Genomic DNA, 21352 nt, shown 5'->3' with positions numbered 1-21352 from the left:
TGCATGGCTCCCACACCTCCCCCATGCATACAAGTTAACGTTAAGATGTGCCAACCGGCAGTAGAGCACTGTAGCATAAACCCGTATCTCAGCACTGCCAAAGCTGAGGCAGGAGGACAGAGGCCAGTCCACACCAAGACCCTGCCACCCTACAGGAAGGACAGGAAGTAGCAGCTGAACAACTTACACATATTACAGGATACTTTAATGGAATGTGTTAAAACCAAAGCATAGCTCACCACGACGATGAATCAGAAAACAAGAGCATCTTAATGCATTGCATGAAACAGTGAGCTGGACAGAGCCATCACAGCTGGAACTAGGCTAAGAGCCCACACATGCAGAAGGAGAAATTAGACCCGTGTTGTGCACCTGTCAGACACAGCCATCTTTAAACACTGTTGTCATCGATGGCATTTGACTGCCCACATACATGTTTACTTCAAAGAGAAACAGCTCTCTTTCTCCAGATTCAGTGCACAGTAAAGCAACTTCAGTAGAAACCGTAACAATTTTTTTTGTTGTTAAAACAAAAGTTTATTCTTCAAAATGTCCAAAATATGCTTAAAATATGTCTAAATCCTGAGGATGGTCCACCTCGATGGCTTCCTCAGCATCCAGCTTGGTTTCGCCAGGTCCTTCCTGGGCTTCATCAAGGGAGGCTAGGGCCTCATTAGTGTCACTGGCAAAGGTTTCTCGTGATGTGTCATCATCCTCCTGAAAATTTAGACTTTTAATAGCTTGTTTCATTTTCTTCCCCAATAGTTGTGTTCTTCTTTTTCTAGCAGCTTTTTTATTTTCATATTCCTTTTGATTTTCAACGTAGAAAATCTCCTGAAATAAAAACTTTGGTTAAAAACAACAAACAAAAAACCCATCCTATATTATTTGTTACAAGTACATTATGAGGCAGGCCTTTTATAGTCATCTACTTCTCTTTCTCATACACACAAAACTACTAGTGATCTCATTATCTGAACAGAGTTCGTGATATTAAGTGCTGACTGCTATATTCAAAACCAGTCTACTGTGAGGCAGGCCATGCTTATTCTGCCATTACATACTGTGCCCATGCCCGCTCACAAAACAAGAAGCTACTGTGAAGAAATCTTGTTTAGACTTTAACTATAACCAATCATATTTACACACACAAAAAGCCCAGAAGAATACAAAATAAAGATGTAACTTTGAAATGTCTTAACAATATATGAGTAGTTGTGTGGTTAAGAACATGGCACTTGCAAAATGTAAAAATTCCATTTCTTAAAATATTGCTGTTAGGGCTGGGAAGATGGCAGTTAAGAGCACTTGCTGCTTTTCTAGAGAACCTGGGTTCAGTTCCCAGCACTAACTTTAGCTCTAGTTTCAGGGGCTCCAACACTCTCCTCTGGTCTCTGAGAGCACTGTACACACATGATATATGTACATACATGCAGCAAAACACTCAGACACATATAAAATAAAAATAAATATTGACAAGCACAATGCTTACCACTGGCACTACTGAAATTCCCGGCAGGGCATTTAGTATCCGTTATTTGTAGTATATTAAACCCATGTTGTTTAATATACATCCCAAATACTGACTATTAAAAATATATTGTGAGGAACAAAAGCAATATAAATAAAGATATACTTGTTATGAGTATACTTGTTCATGATACTGTCATGACTAGCCTGGAAGTCACTGTGTAGACCAGGCTAGCCACAAATTGTGAGGATCCTCCTGTCTCTGCCTCCCAAGTGCTGGAATTACAGGTATGTTTCACCACATCCTGGTTTCAAGAGGAAAGGTGCATTTTTATTTTATATAGAGACACATGTTATAGCCTGGTCCAAACCAAGAAATGTATAAATTTTGAATATGGTGATTAGGCAAGGTGAACTTTGGGCTAATATTCTAGGTTCCCTGGCCTTGCTGTATAGTGCAGTTGGTGTTATCACTGAGAAAACATGGGATATAGGAGATGACCTCAACACAATAGCAGCCAGAAACATGATAGGAATGTCATATAAATGTACGGTTGGTCTTCGAAGAATTGCACATAGTGCCTTGGCAGGACTGACATTCACCTGTCTCTATTCACATGTATTAACAGTTAAGAGTACAGGAAAGGCTGTCTGCTCTGAAGATTTTTGTCACGTCAAGAATGGGGCACGTCCCAGCACTCGGGAGGCAGAGGCAGGCGGATCGCTGTGAGTTCGAGGCCAGCCTGGTCTACAAAGTGAATCCAGGATGGCCAAGGCTACACAGAGAAACCCTGTCTCGAAAAACAAAACAAAACAAAAAAAAAAGAGAACGGGGCACGTCTCACAGTCATCCATATTAATTAATAAGTCACTCTGGAGTTGCTTTTTCTCTTCTACCTACAATTACTTTGAACATTAGGAGACTATGATGCTGTGACAGAGATCATGGATGTTTAACCTGGACTGTACTGAATGGAAGCCACGCCCATGGTGGCTCACTGCGCATGTATTTCATTCTCCTGTGGAGATGATCTTGTAGCTGTTTCTCTCCTACCCCCAATCTGGTGAACCGTTTACTTTCCAATTTCAGGCCATTTTTTTTTCCAACAGTTTTATCACCATGTTCATTGTTTTAAAAATCTAAAGCTTATGCTGTCCTTATTTCAAATAATGAGTGAAAATAGGAAGAACAAAAAAAAAAAAAAAAGAAAACACATGTTAACTTATTAAGTATCTAGATATTTAAAAAAAAAATCTCTCACCAATAATGTTTGGCAATGTAGTAAGTAGTCATGAAGTTCCTTTCCCACCAAACACTTTAAGTCTTATTTAAAGGAAGCTGCAGGTGGGGCACAGTGCTGCTACTCCCAGCACCCAGGAAACAGGGGCAGGTAAATCTTTGTGAGTTTGATACAAGCTAGAGTTGCACAGTGAGACCCTGTCTCAAAAACAGAAGCCACCAAACCATTCCATCCTTTCATTTTCCCCCCAAATACACACATACACACTTATTTATCTGCCTGCTGCTTTCTCCTTTACATTTTCTACAACTTAAGTATTAAACTACAAGGTCTCACAAATAAGAACAAACAATAAGCAGAACAAAAACAAGAATCAAAGAAAATAAAAGCAAAAGAAAAACTGCAAAGTTCCTGAAAATTCAAAGATGTATGGTGAGATCACTGGTTTTAGAGTCAGAGTGTTCTATGGCCCGAGGCCAATTCATCTACTGTTTATCTGTGTAACCGGGGAAAACCTCCCTTCACACTGTGGAGTTCATACAGTATCAATTCTGGTCCCAGGGCCAATGAATGATACGTTCTTCCCTCTTGTCTGTGGAAAGCATTTGTCTAAGTTACTTAAATTAGCTCTTTCATGCTGTATACACCTGTAATCCCAGCATTCAGGAAGTGGAGGCAAGAGGATTTCAATTTTAAAGCTGGACTTAATAGCAGAGAAAAAAGAACTGGAACTGGAATTCCAGACAGCTGTGAGCTGCCCTGTGGCACTAGGAGTTGAACTTACAACCTTTGGAAGAACAGCCAGTGCTCTTGACTGCTGAACCATCTCTCCAACCCCGAGCCAGTCTCTCTCTTCCTCTCTCCCTCCCTCCCCCCTCACTCCCCCAACCTCTTTTTTGGTTTTTCCAGACAAGGTTTGTGTAGCTCTGGCTGTCCTCGAACTCAAGAGACCCGCCTGCCTACCTGCTTAATCTGCTGGGATTAAAGGCGTGCGCCACCACACCCAGCTCCGAGCCTGTCTCTTTATGCAGTCCTGCTGGCCTCAAACTCCAGAGATAATCTAAATGCTGGGATTAAGACGTGCACCATCAAAGCCAGCAGCAGGCCTTTTCCTGTAGACGCCAGAGATATGCTTTTGTGGCAGACGCTTTACCAACCGAGGCATGCCCAGCTCTACACTCCCTACTTTATAGATGAGAAAACTATGGCTAAGTGGTCCCTGTCAATTGGTAAAATCAGACAATCCTTCCTGCCATGCCAATCTAGTTTCTGAAAATGATGCCCTGCTAACCAGTGTGGACTCAGGAGGATGGATCTCTTACCGGCTTTTGTGCAGGGATACACTAGAGGGAAAGAACAGTAAAATACAGCTGGTACTGCTGTGCCACCAAGGAAACACACCCTTACAAGTTGTTTTCTTCAAAGTATCTATTCCTATGAGGAAAACAAGCCATGGGGAACTACAGATTTCAGATGTGCAACAGAAGAATGGTTCCTGTGGGACTCTCAATACGAGATTAAAACAAAACAAAAATACCCTATACTGCTAGAATGAATTTTCACTTGTTTTTTGTTTTTTAAATTTATTTTTATTATCTTCTGTGCCTGAGTGTTTCACCTTCATGTTTGTCTGTGTACCACACACTCTGGTGCTTGAGGAGATCGTGAGCCTTCATGTGGGTGCTGGGAATCGAACCTGGATCCTTTGCAACAATAAGTGCTCTTAATCACTGAACCAACTCTCCAGCCCAACAGGAGCTGAAAGCGGGGAGAGGAACCCCACCATCAAGCACATACAAACTATGTTCATAAGAGGCACCAGACCAAGGTAAATGGTTTCTATCTGCTATCAGTGTTTTTTTTTTTTTTTTTAATTAAAATTTAAAAATACTGTGTTTAGGGGCTGGAGAGATGGCTCAGAGGTTAAGAGCACTGACTGCTCTTCCAAAGGTCCTGAGTTCAATTCCCAGCAACCACAGGGTGGCTCACAACCATCTTCTGGCTTGCAGATGTACATGTAGACCACTGTATAAATAATAAACAAATAAATCTTTTTAAAAAAATTATGTTAGCTGGGCGTGGTGACGTACACCTTTAATCCCAGCACTTGAGGGCAGAGGCAGGCGGATCTCTGTGACTTCGAGGCCAGCCTGGTCTACAAAGAGAGTCCAGACCAACCAACGCTACAACACAGAAACCCGGCCTTGAAAAACAAAAACAAACCGTAATTGCTGGGAGTGGCGGTGGATGCTTTTAATCCCAGCACTCAGGAGGCAGAGGCAGGCGGATCACTGTGAGTTCAAGGCCAGCCTGGTCTATCAAGTGAGTCCAGGACAGCCAAGACTACAGAGAAACCCTGTCTCGAAAAACAAAACAAAACAAAAAAACCTGGTGACCACAGAGGTCAGAAATAGGCACTAGAACTCCTAAAATTAGAATTACAAATAGTTTTGAGTCACTATGTAGGTGCTGGGAATTGAACTCAGGCCCTCTGCAAGAGCAGCCAGTGTCCTTAAGTGCTGAGCCATCTCTCTAGCACTGCTATTAGTTTTATATAGCTAGCATAGTTACACCCAAGCCCCACCCCACTTTGAGCGATATCTAGGCTGGCCTAGAGCTTGCTATAGAGCTATAGATGGCCCTAAATTTCTGATCCTCCTGTCTACCTAGTCCCAAGGGCCATATACCATCATCCTAGTTTATGTGGTGCTGAGGTTTGAACCCAAGGCTTTTGTGCACGCTAGGGAAGCAGGCTACCAAGCAGGCTGCATCCTCAGCCCCAATCCTCATGGTTTAGACATGATAAAGAAAATGCAGAGCTACTCAAGGACAACAGCTGTGTTGGATGTTTGCCCTGCGAGAAGCTAATTCTAAAATGTGCTCATAAATGCTAACTGTAAATGACAATTTCTCATTATCAAGTGAAGCAGTGTGAAAAGCTGGGTGTGGCTGCAGACATTTGCAGTAACAGGCCTTTGTAATCCCAGCACTCAGGTGGCTAAGTCAGGACTGTGAGTTACCAACAGGACCTCACACTGAGACTCTTGCCTCAAGAGAGAGAAAACAGGACCAGAGAGGCAGCTCAGCAGCAAAGGTGCTTACTACCAAGCCTGAAGACCCGGGTGTGTTCCTGAGCCCACACGGTGGAAAGCAGGTAATTAATTCCTCTATATTGCATACATCATGGCAGAAACATGCACACAGTCACTGTAAGTGGAATAAAGCCTGGCTGGTTTTTTTTTTTTAATGAAAAAAGACTAAAGTTTGAGTTGTGAGAAATCGACACTGTATGGCATTCTACTTGCTGAAGATACTTGCTGAAGAGCAGGACAGAGCCAATCAAAACTGCAGAAGGGCTAGGGAACAGCCTCATTCCCTGCCTGAGCTGCACATGGTCTGCTTGTCTTTAATCCAGTGCTCAGAAAGCAGAGAGGCAGGCGGGTCTCTGTAAGATTTAGGCTAGCTAGTCAGAAGTCCTCGCAAAACAAAACAAACTAGTTGGGGAGCTGGCTCAGTGGCTCTTGCAGAAGACCTGACTTTGTTCCCAACACCAACATGCATAGTGACTGTCTGGAACTCCAGTTTTGGGGTGTCTGATGCCCTCTTTTGGATCCCACAGGCACATTATGCATACATGCAGGTTAAAACACTTAAGACAAATAATAGAAAATCTAAAACAAACAAGAACAAGTCTTAGCTCAAGATCTAATGGCAATTTATGACTTCTGGTGGAGTCATTTTTCTCCTGGGATTGTGACTACAGGAAGGTGGCCTGTGGCCCACAGGAAGCGCTAACTAGACCTAGAGGTTTTGTTACTAAGAACAAACAAAAGGAGGACATAAAGCTAGAAGGGAGACTTGTTAGGGAGGCCTGCAAAGAGTTGGACGGGAAATATGACCAAAATACATTATATACACAATAAAAGTGTATTAGAAAATACAAATATGTACAACAAAAACGTTGCTTGTTGAAATAAGTAAAGCCGAACATCATGCTGTCTGCTATTTATTTCCAAACAAAACAGAAGCAAATGTAAACTAAGAACGTCACAGTATTAACCACTGATGAACGTAAGTGAAAATACATACTCATCTATATTTCCATTTACTATATTTAAAATGCTTATTAGAAACTATCATAGAAATGTAAAAAAAATGCTGATACTGGCTCTCAAAGGGAAGAAATTTGTTTCTTTTCTTTTCTTTTTTTTTCCCCCTTGAGACAGGGTTTCTCTGTGTAGCCTTGGCTATCCTGGACTGACTTTGTAGTCCAGGCTGGCCTCGAACTTACAGCGATCCGCCTGCCTCTGCCTCCCGAATGCTGGGATTAAAGGAGCGCGCCACCATGGCCAGCTCAAAGGGAAGAGAGTTTAACAAAACACCTAGGTTTTACTTACCAAAGAAAGGGAATATTGAGCCATTTAATAAAGTAAGTATCAAAGGTTACACAGATAGGAAATAAGCCTGAGTAGAAATCTAAAAGGCACTACACATTTTTCTCTCCTCTTTTTGAGACAGGATCTCATGTAGCTCTGGCTGGCCTCAAACTCACAGCGATCCTCCTGCCTCTGCCTCCCAGGTGCTGGGATTACAGGCGTGCTTCATGGAGCCCGGCTCCTTTCTCTTACTGGAATGTGCAACCATCTGGGGCCCCTGCTTCTGGGTGCTGGATGCAGCGTGGGCCCTAACCCTGGATTCCCAACACCGACAGCCGAGGACACAGTCGTCGTCATCATTACCTTAATTTGTTCTTCGCTGATGCTGGGAGTGTTTTTCAGGAGATTCAGAAAAACGCCACCAGGTGTTCTTCTTCGACTACCATTCTACAAAAAGGAATGAAAAATTAAACTACATAGAGACTTCCATAGGCCATTTTTTGAGACTATTTCAAACTTACTGTTTGACCACTTCATACATGAAGACTGATTACTTATTTGACAGTGCTGAGAGGGAGCCAGGCCTCTGCCATGCTAGGAGAGTGCTCAGTCGCCGAGCGACAAGCCCAGCTCCCACACTACAGGCTCATAAATGACCAGCGAACATTTGAACAGAGGTATACTTATGGAAGATAGCCAGTACGAGATTTGAAACCCAGACCTGATTCTGACACTTTTTCAGATGTTATTTTATTTGTATTTTGTGTTTTGAGTGTTCTGCCTACCTGTAAGCATGGGTACAATGTGCATGCAGTGCCTACAGAGAACAAAGCTGTCAAGTTCTCTGGGACTCGAGTTAAACAGTTGTGAGTTGCCATGTGGGTTAGGAATCAAAGTCTGGTCTTCTGAAAGAGCAGCTATTGCTCTTAACTGCTGAGCCATCTTTCTAGCCCCATGCTTCTGACTGTTAAAATGAGGCAGGTATGGTAGCACATGCCAATAATCCCAGCGTGTGGGAGGCAGAAGCACACGAATCTCTTGAGTTTGAGGCCAGTCTGGTCTACAGAGTGAGTTCCAGGACAACCAGGGCCACACAAAGAAGCCCTGTCTCGAAAAAAAAAGCACAAACAAACAAAACAAAACAAAGTAATGAAATAAGTTTAATGGGATAAAAGAGAAAATCTAGAAATAATGCTAAGTGCATCCAAAAATATAATCAACACAATACTGCCTCAATCCAAAAAGATAAAATGGAATATTTAATAATTGTGCTGACACTATTAAACAGTCATCTAGGGAAATGTTAAATGAGAGCTATACCTCAGGCTTTGTACCATGATGACTCAGGTAGCTGGGTGTAATGGTGCACACTTTTAATCTCAACAGAGGCAGGAAGATTATGAATTCAAGGCTAGCCTGGTCTACATGGAATATTAGGCTAGCCAGGGCTACACAAGAAAAAAAGAATTATATTTACACACACACACACACACACACACACACACAAACACACGCATGGGCACGCACATACATACATATACTGCTGCTTTCCATCACTTCTGATGGTCATATTCTATCATGTTGTCACAAGCACTGAATTAGCAAATATTAAAACAGCTTGAGATGTAATATAAAGTTAGATTTGTGCAAACCTGTCTCCTGTTTACAGACATTTTAAGACAATCTGTTGAGGCTAAGGATGTAGCTCAGTGGAAGAGGGTATATTTAGCATAAGACTGGGTTTAGACAACAAATCAAAACCAATTAACCAGACAAAATGCATGCACACATATACAGCTTCATTAACACTGGACTAATGGCCAAAAGCACTATAACTATTATTAAATGAAGCTTATTTACTGGGCATATTTTCCCCCACGAGGCATGCCTTTACAAGTGGTAGTCTATACCTTCACATTACCCATGGAGGGCCAGCTAAACACCAGAAAGCAAAGTACAAAAATGCACAACACGTGGCACCATGTGCACCTCAACTAAGCAAAGCCCTCCAAGAACTAATTCATTAAAAGTAAAGTCATATCTGAGACACAAATTATTCTTCACTTGAGCCAGCCTACATTTCTTCTCTAGTCTTTTGTAGTGGTTGAATGAGAATGGCCCCTAGGCTCATGTCTGAATACCTGGTGCCAACTAGCGGACTGTCTGGGAAGGATTGGGAGGCGTGCTCCTATTGGAGATGTGATACTGGTGATAGGCTTTGAGGTTTCAAAAGACTCGGCCATTCCCAGCGTTTTTCTCTCTCTTAGTCATGGCTGTGTCTTAAGATGTAAATTCTTGAGCTGGTCACGGTGGCCCACACCTTTAATCCCAGCACTCGGGAGGCAGAGGCAGGCAGATCTTCCTGAGTTTGAGGCCAGCCTGGTCTACAAAGTGAGTGAGTCCAGGACAGCCAAGGCTACACAGAGAAACCCTGACTTGAAGGAAAAGAAAGAAAGAAAGAAAGAAAGAAAGAAAGAAAGAAAGAAAGAAAGAAAGAAAGAAAAGAAAAGAAAGAAGAAAAAGATGTAAACTTTGAGCCCACCTGTCACTATTCTCACAAACTGTAACCTTCTGAATCTCTGTAAATATTTTCTTTTATATGTTGCCTTGGTCATGGTGTTTTAGCACAGCAATAGAAAAGTAACTAAGACATCTTTTTTTTTTTTTTGGGAGGGGGTGTTCAAGACAGGGCTTCTCTGTGTAACAGCCTTGTCTCTCCTAGACTTAATTTGTAGAGCAGGCTAGCCTCAAACTACAGAGATCTGCCTGCCTCTGCCTTCTGAGTGCTGGGATTAAAGGTGTGTGCCACCACACTCAGCAACTAAGACATCTTAAATCTTAGACTCTCCTTAATTCTATCTCAGCCACAAAGACCCCTTGTTCCTATCGGGTATCAGGAAGAGATGAGCTTGACATGTCAGTTTTTAAATACATGGTTAAAGCCCAACTTCTACTTAATTCAATGTGGACTTTCTTGCATTAAGTTTTAGTTTTGAACCAGGTGCAGTGGTACATACCTTTGATCTCAGTACTCCAAGGCAGAGGCAGGTGGATGGATTTCTGTGATTTTGAGGTCACCTGGGCTACATAGTGAGTTCCACGACAGCCAAGGATACACAGTAAGGACTAGCTCCAAAACCATTTTTTAAGTTTTGAAAAAATTACATTGAAATACCACTTGAGTTTGTTGGCACCCTGCCAAACTTTACACCCAAGACAAATTCTTGCTCACTTCAAGCATTTCTGGCTCTAACACTTCTTTCATAGCTATTATGTGCCTGCGAACACATAGGCACACACACAGACAAACACATACATGTACATAGACCCACACAGACACACACACACAGCCTATCTTGTAGTCCTTACTGCTTTGCCTTTTAACCCTGTTCAGATCTGTACCCAGACTACCTATTTAGAGTTCTCTGCCCTCTTCCTTATACCTTCACTTCATCTATTTCTTTTCCCATAGTGTACATACTTTCTAATACACTTCAAATTATATTTATTATTCTTTTTTTTTTGGTTTTTTCGAGACAGGGTTTCTCTGTGTAGCCTTGGCCATCCTGGACTCACTTTGTAGACCAGGCTGGCCTCGAACTCACAGCGATCCGCCTGCCTCTGCCTCCTGAGTGCTGGGATTAAAGGCGAGCGCCACCACGCCCGGCTTATTATTCTTTTTTTAAACAAACAAAAAACTACATTGCTTTTTTCAAGGAGGCATGCACGCTTCAGCGAGAAGTGAGGTCAGGAGACAAGCTGCAGAGGTAGGCTGGCTGATCCACCACCCCAATAGAGGCGGAGAACAAAAGTGGTGATGGTCTCAGAGCATCAAGCTTGGCAGCAAGTGTCTTTACCACTAGGCCATCTCAAAGGCCATAATTTAGTCTTTGCATCTTTCTTTTTCATGTTTTTTGAGGCAGGGCCTCATTATGTAGGCTGGAGAGTCTGAAACTTACTAGGTAGGCCAGTTCAGTGATCCTCCTGTCTCTGCCTCTCAAGTGCTGGGATTATAGGCATGATGTCAACATGCCTGGCCGTGTAATTACTACAATAAACTGAGTTTTCTTGTCTTTTAACTTCAACAGTTCTCAGTACAAAGCAGGCACTTAATAATATTTCAGAGAAGACATATTAAAAGTGCAATTGAATTCACATCTTAATATTCAGTAGACCAGCATTAACTCACTGGGATATATAGTTTTCTTTTTTAAAAAATTATATTACTAATAAACCTTATTGATGATTTCTATGATCTAAGTTTATGGGCTGTTTTCTCAGCCAATGTTATCAATTCCTTTTCAAAATTTGTTAACTTTAAGTCTTATATGTGACAGTGTGAGTGAGAGAGGCCAGGGACATCGCATCCCTGTGGGGCTAGAGTTAAAGGAGGCTGTGAGCCATCTGTACTGGCAGTTGTGTCAACTTGACACAAGCTGGAGTCATCAGAGGAAGGAGCCTCAGGCGAGGAAATGCCTCCATGACACCAAGCTGCAAGGCATTTTCTCAATGACCATTGTGGGTGATGCCATCCCTGGGCTGGTGATCTTGGGTTCTGTAAGAAAGCAGGCTGAGCAAGTCTGTAAGCAGCACCCTCCATGGCCTCTGCATCAGCTCCTGCCCCGCGGTTCCTGCCTTGTTGAGTTCCTGTCCTGACTTCCTTCAGGGAGGAACAGCAATATGGAAGTGTAAGCCAAATAAACTCTTTCTTCCCCAACTTGTTTTTGGTCATGGTGTTCCATTACAGCAATAGAGTCCCTAATTAGGACACCATCCAACATGGGTGCTGGGAACTAAACTTGGGCCCTCTCGAGAACACAACAACCTCTTAATAACTGAGATTTCTCTAGCCCCAATGCTATCAGTCCTGTAGGTTTCTTTTCTCTCTGTTCCCACAGCATGCTATCTAATGTTACCTGTGCTAGGCCTACTGGGTAACACACTAGAAACCCAGAGTAGCAAGTCAGAAGGAAAACATTCACACTGTCATCCTTACTTACGCACTGAAAGCTGAATGACTGAGACCTGCAAAACTACTGAGTGTTACCGCCCTTGGTGTTGCGAGAGAAGAAACAGTGGACAGTTTTTCCTCAACCTCTTTCCCCCATTATCCATTATTGCAATCCCACTCTAGGGGATCTTCAGGTATTTCTTCTTTTTTTTCAAGACAAGGTTTCTCTGTGTAGCCTTGGCTGTTGAGACTCTCTTCGTAGACCAGGCTGGCCTCGAACTCACAGAGATCCTCTTGCCTCTGCCTTCTGAGTGCTGGGATTAAAGGTGTTTGCCACCATGCCCAGCCAGGTATTTCTTTCTTACCCCTACCACCCTTCAGCTTTTATCCCCCTAAGATTTATTTAACTATTATGTATACAGCGTTCTTCTTGCACGTATACCTGCATGCTGGAAGAGGGCACCAGATCTCACTATAGATGGTTGTGAACTATCATGTGGTTGTTGAGAACTCAAGAATTTTAGAAGAACAGCCAGTGCTCTTAACCTCTGAGGAATCTCTCCAAGCTTTTTTTCTTTTTTTCATGTAGTTTATTTTATTTATTTATTTGTTTGTTTTTCGAGACAGGGTCTCTCTGTGTAGCCTTGGCCGTCCTGGACTCTATTTGTAGCCCAGGCTGGCCTCGAACTCACAGCAATCTGCCTGCCTCTGCCTCCCGAGTGCTGGGATTAAAGGCGTGTGCCACCACGCCCGGCTTTTCTTTTTTCTTTACTTTCTCACTTTTATTTATGACAGATATTCCCAATCTCTTTTGATCAGAAGTTCCTGGAGACAATTTCATAGCCTTAGTAACTGGAGAATAGAATCATCTGACTCGCCCATCCTGTGAATGGCCCCGCAGATAGCACAGGTTTTAAACTGGACTGTGACTCTGTCAACCTCAGCCATATTCACTTGGATGGACACGTGGTCCTTGGCATCAATGATGCGGAGCATTTCTGTGGCATGTACAGGTCCACGAACTTGCCAGTATCATTCTACATGTCAAAGCCATGCCTGCTCCATGGTCCATCGGGAGTGCAGAAAAGCTACCTGAACTTTTATTATGCATGGGTATACTGTGTATCTATTGGTGATTTATTGACTTACTTTTGAGGCAGAGTCTTGCCCGGGTTGTCCTGGGACCCCGAGCAATCCTTTTGCCTTGGCTTCCTACGTGCTGAGATTACAGGTACATCTCATTAAACCCGGCTCTATTTGGGTTTTATAACTTCAAAAGTGTTTTGCTTTCTTTTACAGACAGGATCTTTACTCAGTAAGCTGGGTTGCCTTGTACCCACGCCAGGCACTAAGCTAATACCTTATGTGGACCATCTCGTTTAATCCTTACAGCATAGGATTCATCTTCATTTCTACCCAAGGAGACTGACCACAGAGAATCAAATAATTTAGCTAAATCACAGTAAGTGTATTCTAAAACCAAACCCTTCAAAACTGAGTTTCAATTCCTTCCAGGTAGTTGTCTTAAACTGTATCTGTAAGAGGCATGATGACATATGCCTGTCATCTCAGCACTGACGAGGCTGAGACAGCATTCCATGGCACAGTGAACCCTGTCATCAAAAGGGGAGAGTGTGTGTGTGTGTGTGTGTAACAGAGAGGCAAGTTCACTTTACCGTAAAAAGCCAGATGATAATATAAAACCAGAAATGGTAAAGAAGCCTTACCATTATGAAAAGACCGCCGTTTTGCTCAACTTCAGCGGTCTCCATCAGAAGTTCAATGGCCTTTTTGTTGCCAATTATCCTCACCACCCGGGCTATTAGGTCTTTCTTTGGTTCCTGTAACCTGATGAGACACAAAGCATGTTTACTACTTGTTGAATCTACTTTAATGTCCAGTGTAGCTCTCAACTAGAACCCAAATTTTACTGATAACACCTGCTTTCCTCAATCTCCACCCACTAATTTTGGAATGACTGACATAAAAACCACCTCATCTTTGGTCACACAAGAGGGCTTTAACCTCAAGTCTCATCCTAACTCTCACACTAAGGCTTTTAATTTGCCTTACTGGATTATGGCAATACTCAAAGTGAACACACAAAGCAAGGTGAATGAACTCAACTCTAAATGTAAAAACATATGCTCTGCACTCGTGCCAAAACAAATAGCAAACACAAGAATGCCTTCAGTTATACTTTAAAATTAACCCTGGCTCTTCTAACTGGATCAGACAGAGCCATGGTCCCCAGAGATGAAGGAAAACAGTGCAGAAGACTTTCCGATTTCCAGTGGTGCTCAGGACCTTGGACTCTCCTCACCGGAGGCAGTACAGACTGTGGGAAAGCATTACACTAGGTGGAGAGCACACGACTAGCTTAGCTTCAGGTCCTGCACTCACAAGTCAGCACAGCACCTTGTGCCAGGCAGGGAACTACTGGGCACAAGTTCCTAATCCCTAAGGAAGACTTTTGGTTTTTGAAACAGAGTTTCTCTGTGTAGCCTTGGCTGTACTGGACTCACTTTGTAGACTAGGCTGGCCTCAAACTCAGTGATCCACCTGCCTCTGCCTCCCAGAGTGCTGGGATTACAGGTGTGTGCCATCACGCCTGGCTAAGATTTTATTTTTACTTTATGTGTCTGAGTGTTTGGGCTGCATATGTGTGTGTACACCACATGCAAGCAGTGCCCACACAGGCCAAAAGAGTGCCCCTGGGTTGCCTGGGAAGACTGGAGTTACAGATAGCTGTGAGCTGCCATGTGGGTACTAGGGATCAAACCGGGAGCCTCTGGAAGAACAGCCGATGCTCTTAACTAGTGAACCATTATCTCTCCAGCCCCCAAACATCTTGACTATTAAAAAAGCAAACAAACACACTGGGCATGGTGGTGCCCGCCTTTAATCCCAGTACTCAGGAGGCAGAGGCAGGTGGATTACTGTGAATTTGAGGCCAGCCTGGTCTACAAGGCCAGTCCAGGAAAGCCAAGGCTACACAGAGAAACCCTGTCTTGAAAAATCAAAACAGCACCCTCCACCCCCCAAGCAACCAAACAAGTACTGGTGTTGCCTGAAGAGTACACAGCTATTTCCCCAACAGCAATACCTATTTTCAAATATGTAACTAGTGACTTTAAGCTAATAAGTCATTAGAATCTGAAACTGTGAAAAATGCATGATTTGCCAATTTAGCACCAAACAATTCTATTTATCAAAAAGGATTTGCAAGCAAAGGCTCATTAACAACATTAGTCATAATAAATAAGCATAGACTATCCATCCAGTCTGGAAATACACAAATCTATATGCACGCAATAAAATCGGCAGTGTATGGTGGTGCATGCCTGTGATCCCAGGCCTTGGGAGGTAGAGGCAGGAGGATCAAAGTTCCAGACCCACTTTGTTACATAGTACATTTGAGGCCAGTCTGGGCTACGGAAAACCGTTCTCAACATAAAAACCCACAAACACACAAAAAGCAAGCAATACTCTTCATTCATGTAAATTAAGAAAATAAGCAGTTAGGCACAATAAGTCGTTCATGCCTTTAATTCCAGCACTTGAGAAGCAGAGGCAAGCATATCTCTTGTGAGTTTGTGGCCAGTCTGACCTACATAGTAAGTTACCGGACTGGCTTTAGCTCAGTGGTTCCTTCAACAACGCAACAATTTACACACTAAGTTCCAGGCACCAAAAAAAAAGTGGGCGGGTATTAAGTATTAATTAGTTCCTACTGCAATATAAGTCATCTAAAATGAGGAAACTAGCTAGGCATAGTGGTGCACTCAATCCTAGCACTTGGGAAGCGAAGGCAGGTAGATCACTGAGTTCAAATCTACCTTAGCTTGGTCTACAGAGCTACACAGAGAAACACTATCTTGGAGTAAAAAAAGAAAGAAGAAAGTGCACAAAAACATATACTGCATGACTGATCTGTAGTATAAATGTACAAGGACAGAAAGTAAAATATACTTGTCTAGGAAGAAGAACAGGGACACTAACAGTAAATGGACATATGACATAAGACACAAAGGATTTTACTGGGTGATGGAGAGAAAAGGTTTTAAAAGGAACAGTTGTAAAAATAATAATAAAGCAATAGTTGTAAAGCTGGATAAATTTGCCTCCATGGGGGGGAGGAACACTTGAAAATGAGTAACTATCATGTTATTGTTTTCACCTCAGAATATAACATATTAAAATAACATCGTTTTTTGGAGCCGGGGGTGGGCGGTGGGGTGGGGTGGTGGTGGGAGGGTTGTTGCTCTGCCATGGCACAAATGTGGAGGTCAGAGACAACTTGCAGGAGTCAGTTCTCTCCTTCCACCACATGAGGCCAGGGATTAAACTGAAACCAGGCCGGGCACCAAGTGTTCTTGTCAACTGAGCCACCTTGCCAGCCCCATCTTCTCCTTTTGGGACAGTATCTCACCGAGCCCAGGCTGGCATCAAACACCCTCTGTAGCTGAGAATGAGGTAGAACTTCTGACCTTCTGTCTCCTTAGTGCTGGGATTACAGGCATGGAACACTACGCCCAGCTTGTGGGGTGCTAGGGACTGCACTCAGGGTGTCCTATATTTGGTAAGCACTGTACCAAATGAGCTACATCTCCAGCTCAAAGTTACCTTTGGAAAGACACAAATGAATTCATACAGTCAAATATGCCCTGGGTTAATTCCTATAAGGAAAAGAGGGGGGAAAAAAGGCAAACCCAAAAACCCTCAGCCAGGTGTGGTACACACCTTTAATCCCAGCTCTGGGAGGCAGAGGCAGGTGAATCTCGGCGAGTTTGAGGCCAGCCTTGCCTAACAAGCTCCAGGACAGCTGGGACTGCAGAGATAACCAAACCTAAACCCCAGAGAGGAATATAATTAGCACCTGTTTTATTTCCTGTAGATATCAGATATGTGATCAAGTGCTTACCTGAAAGCAATTTCATCAGCTACTTTCTCTTGAGAATCATCCTCTGTGATCTCACAGCGGCCTTTGTAGTTCATTTCTACCCTGTTACCCAGTCTGTCTTTGACAGGCCGCTTCCGTTTGAGATGACCGTGCCAGTTCTCCTCTTCCTTTGGCCCCGGTTTTTTGTCAGCATGCATGTATTCTTCTATGTCTTTGTCTAACTCTTTTGTAGACTCCTGAGCTTCCCTCCTGAGTTTCTTAGCAAGCAGGTAATTATAGGTTTCGGACTGCCTGCTTTTGTCGATCGTGCCATCCATTCCCAAGATGCCAAGCTCCGTAGCCACTGCGTCTTGACTCTGCTCCTGCAGCACAGCACCCCAAATGTTGTTGATCTTCTTTCCGCCATTGACAGCTGGTTTCTGACCGCTCTGGCCAAACGGAAAAGGCTCTGCTTTGGGAGGAGTAAGACCTTTCTGTCGCTTCCGTTTCCAAGGAGAGCAATCGTCATCGGAATCCACGCTCTCCTCACTTGAATCCACGTGCTTAACAGTCCGATAAAGTGACGCTGGTGCACACGCAACACTGCTGGCGCCCAGCACTTTCTGCAAGTGAAGGAAACGACAGTCAGTTCCACAAAACATTAATTCCACCCACCGTGGACTATTTTTGACAGCGGTGTAGGCGTTGCACACGCCTGGGACCCCAGAGATCAAGAGGTTGGGGCAGGAGCATCAGGACAACTCAGGTCACACAGTGCACCGAGGCCCCTAGAGCTGCGCAGCAAGACCTTGCTAGGGAGAAAAGAGGCAGGAGACTGAGTGTAGCCGACACTCAACTGGAGTGTCCATAACAACCTCGCTCCAAAGACAGCTGAAACCAATTATATTAACTGAGTCCCGATTATATTAACTTGGTTCTGAAAGATCTCCTTACAATTTAGCAAAGTTGGGCTGGAGAGATGGTTCAGCAGTTAAGAGCACTGACTGCCCTTCCAGAGGCCCTGTAGTTCAATTCCCAGCGACCACATGGTGGCTCACAACCATCTGTAATGGGATCTGGTGCCCTCTTCTGGACTGCAGGTGTACATGCAGGCAGAGCACTGTACATATAATAATAAATAAATATTTTTAAAAATTAGCAAAGTTTTTACTTGTCCTCCTTAAAGATCAGCATGCACATTAGATTGACACATGCCATTCTCTTGGTCTACTGAGACCCTGCCTCACAACAAACAGAAAGACACAATAACTGTTACTGGCAGCTAAGACAAAGTTCATTATAATTCTCTCCAAAAATATATTTTCTAGGGCCGGGCGTGGTGGTGCACGCCTTTAATCCCAGCACTCGGGAGGCAGAGGCAGGCAGATCACTGTGAGTTTGAGGCCAGCCTGGTCTACAAAGTGAGTCCAGGACAGTCAAGGTTACACAGAGAAACCCTGTCTCAAAAAAAAAAAAAAAAAAAAAAAAAAAACCAAACCCCAAAAAATATATTTTCTAGTTGGATATATCAGCTTCCTTTATACAGTTCTGTGGTTCCTCCTTTAAGATCTGATGGTGTAGCAAGGTTTGGTGATTTATACCTTCAATCCCAGCACTCCTGGCAAGCAGAGGCAGGCAAAACTGAGTTCTTGGGTCAGCCAGGGCTACATCCTGAGACCCTATTGAGAAAAAAAAAAAGAAAGAAAAAGAAAAGAGAAGAAAAGAAAGAGCTGATGGTAAGGGCCTATGGGGAAGAATCCCAGACATTCTACTTCTAACTGCAGGTTTCAGCAGGTGTAGTACTGCACAGCTGTGATCAGAGCTCAAGGGCTGAGGCAGGAGGATCTTGGTTTTGAGGACACTCTGAGCTACAAAAAAAAAAAAAAAAGAGAGACCCTGTCTCAAAACAAACAAACAAACAACAGAACCCCTCAAAATTCAGATTTCTTAGCATTATGCTAACTGAATTACCAATGTAAAAAAGAATTAAAGAGACTGAAAAATAAGATCTTAGTATTAATTTTCTAAGACATCTACATGAAGAGGTAATTGTGGGAAAGACTGAAAGCTTTGTCCCAGGTAAAAGCAATCTTGGCAGGCTTTACCTTTGGACACACCAGGGATACCTTGAGATAGACTGGGTGGAGCCATCCTGGGCCAGGAATTTAGGAAACAGACCTGGGGACTCCACCTGGACTATTGTTTTTCTAATAGACCCTGAATGGGAGAGGGAGACCGCCCTTCAGACGTGACACAGACAGGCGGAGAGGAGAGAGCTGCAGCAGGTTCAGACCAGGCTTGAGCGCACAAGGATCAGCGAACAGGCTGGACCAACAGGCAGGCCAGAGATACCTAGGGACCCGTCCCGTGGAACGGATATCGGAAGGTTCACTCTTTTTTCCCTTTAACCTTTTTCCCCTCTTGTGTAAGCTGGTTGGGTTGTATAATAAAGTTTAATTGTTAAGAAACAGAGCCTACAGGTAATCACTTCAAAAATACCACATAGCAACTACGCAAGTTTATGTGGTGTAACATGCGGCTTCAATATATGCATATATTTCATAATGCTCAAGCCAGGGTTGTTAGCATATCCATCACTTTAAACGTACATCATTTCTTTATGGTGAAAAGACTCAAAATCCTTTTATTGGGGGTGGGGGAAGGTACAGGTGTACACTACACTTTGCTTAGGGGTAATGGGACTTGAACTCTGGGTCTCCTGCATGCTATGCAAGCACTCTTTTTTTTTTTTTTTTGGTTTTTCAAGATCCTGGACTCGCTTTGTAGACCAGGCTGGCCTCGAACTCACAGCGATCTGCCTGCCTCTGCCTCCCGAGTGCTGGGATTAAAGGCGTGCGCCACCACGCCCGGCTTATGCAAGCACTCCTAATTTATTTCCTCTAAGTAATTTTGTCTGCAATCTTTGCTTTTTATTCAAAATACAAAAATCAAGGATGTATTGAATTCCTCCAGTAATAATTGCTGCTAACTGGCCAGGCCTTACAGTATTCTGTCTTACAGCCGCGCGGTGTGTCAAGCCAGTTCCACCTGAACAGGGAAGTTAAATGGTTTTGCTGATAGTGGCGGTGCCAAGGCTTAAGTGCGGGTTAGGTGGCCTGGCAGGAAAGCTTTCTGCGGGAGGAGCAGGGATCTCAAGCAACTCTCAGACTAGAGGCACTGTGGTGCACGCCTGTCATCTCTCCGAGCACTTCTGGAGGATGAAAGGCAGACGACAGCTCAAGCGCCGGGTCAGCCTGGGTTACAAAGCAAGATGCCATCCACAGCCCTGAACGGCTCAAACAAAGGCCTGGTGCCTCCACGATGCACGTGGAGACTGACTAAGCTCGCGAGGGGGAAACACTGAAGACCCGCCCCGAGTACGCAGTGAGCTCCCTCTCCGCCAGGGACAAAAAATGATCACCAGAAGCAGTTTCAGGTCTCCGTCCCCCACAGTCTACATCTGGGCAAAACTTTGTCTCCCGGAGTGGCTGTGCAGGAGAGGGTCAGTTTGGAGCAGTGGGAGCCCCACAAGAGAGGGATGCTCGCCGGTGCCGGGAGGCCCCGCGGCCTCCGAACCACAGAATCCCATCCCGAGGCCACCCGAGCCCCGCGCTCCCCGCCGCGCGCCCCCCGCCGTCCAGCACGTCCCTCGAGTTTCCCTCTCTCTCACCGCCATTTGCAGCGGCCTGTCGCTGGGTACCACCGTCATGTCGGAATCCGAGTCGGAAAGCTGCCCGTCTTCCATGTCGCCAGCCTCCAGCGCCATCTTCCGCGGCGCGCAGGGTCAGGAGAGCGCTTCCGGCGGGCGGAGGGCGGGGCTTACGGCTGAGCCTGTGGCGCCTCTGCAGGTCCGGGCTAGCCGCACCAAAGCAAAACTCATCGCTGGGAGGCGAATTCCGCTCACCCCAGCGATTTTCCCCCACGCGAAGTAAGGGGGCGCTCCGGGGTTCCGCTCTGACCTCCCGCCTGTCACCCGGATTCTCTGGTCAAGCCTTCCGTCTGCTTGTCTTCACCTCAGCTCACCGCCTGGCTCGGCATTCCCGGGTGGCACCCGTGGCTGTGCATATGGTCACTGGCCCACTCGTGTTCCTGGGCAGCCTTTGCTGCGGCTGCTTTTCCTCAGTCACCCCTGGGCTAAAGTAACAAAGCCCTTCTTCCAGAGATGATAAACTGGTACATCTCGCCTCAGGGTATTTGGTTAATCACGGTTAAATTGTTATTAAAAATGCTGTTAATGTTGTTAATGATGGGCCTCTATTGTAAGCACATCTTTTAATGCTTTTTTTTTTTTTCCTCCTTTAACCTAAGCTCGTGGAGGCCAGGACAATTTGACCCTCTATTTTTGCAAGAAATAAATCATCATGCCACGTGTTGCGATGCCTTCTATGTCATTATGAGCTTTGGCTTCCGGACCCATAACAAAATAAACTCT

General features: G+C 44.3%; 1 protein-coding gene across 1 annotated transcript; it reads right to left on the bottom strand.

Moving 5' to 3' along the window:
• Window positions 1–524: 524 nt before the first annotated feature.
• Phax (phosphorylated adaptor for RNA export) lies at window positions 525–20741 on the bottom strand. Its single transcript, XM_051163256.1, has 5 exons — window positions 20591–20741; window positions 16963–17543; window positions 13766–13886; window positions 7451–7534; window positions 525–834 (listed from the first exon to the last, which is right to left on the bottom strand). Exons 1-5 carry the CDS (start codon window positions 20684–20686, stop codon window positions 565–567), a joined length of 1152 nt encoding a protein of 383 aa, XP_051019213.1. The 5' UTR covers window positions 20687–20741; the 3' UTR covers window positions 525–564.
• Window positions 20742–21352: the final 611 nt, after the last annotated feature.

This window comes from Acomys russatus, chromosome 20 (assembly GCF_903995435.1).
Source record: "Acomys russatus chromosome 20, mAcoRus1.1, whole genome shotgun sequence".
NCBI classification, from domain to species: Eukaryota; Metazoa; Chordata; class Mammalia; order Rodentia; family Muridae; genus Acomys; species Acomys russatus.
This window is presented reverse-complemented; position numbering and strand designations above follow the sequence as displayed.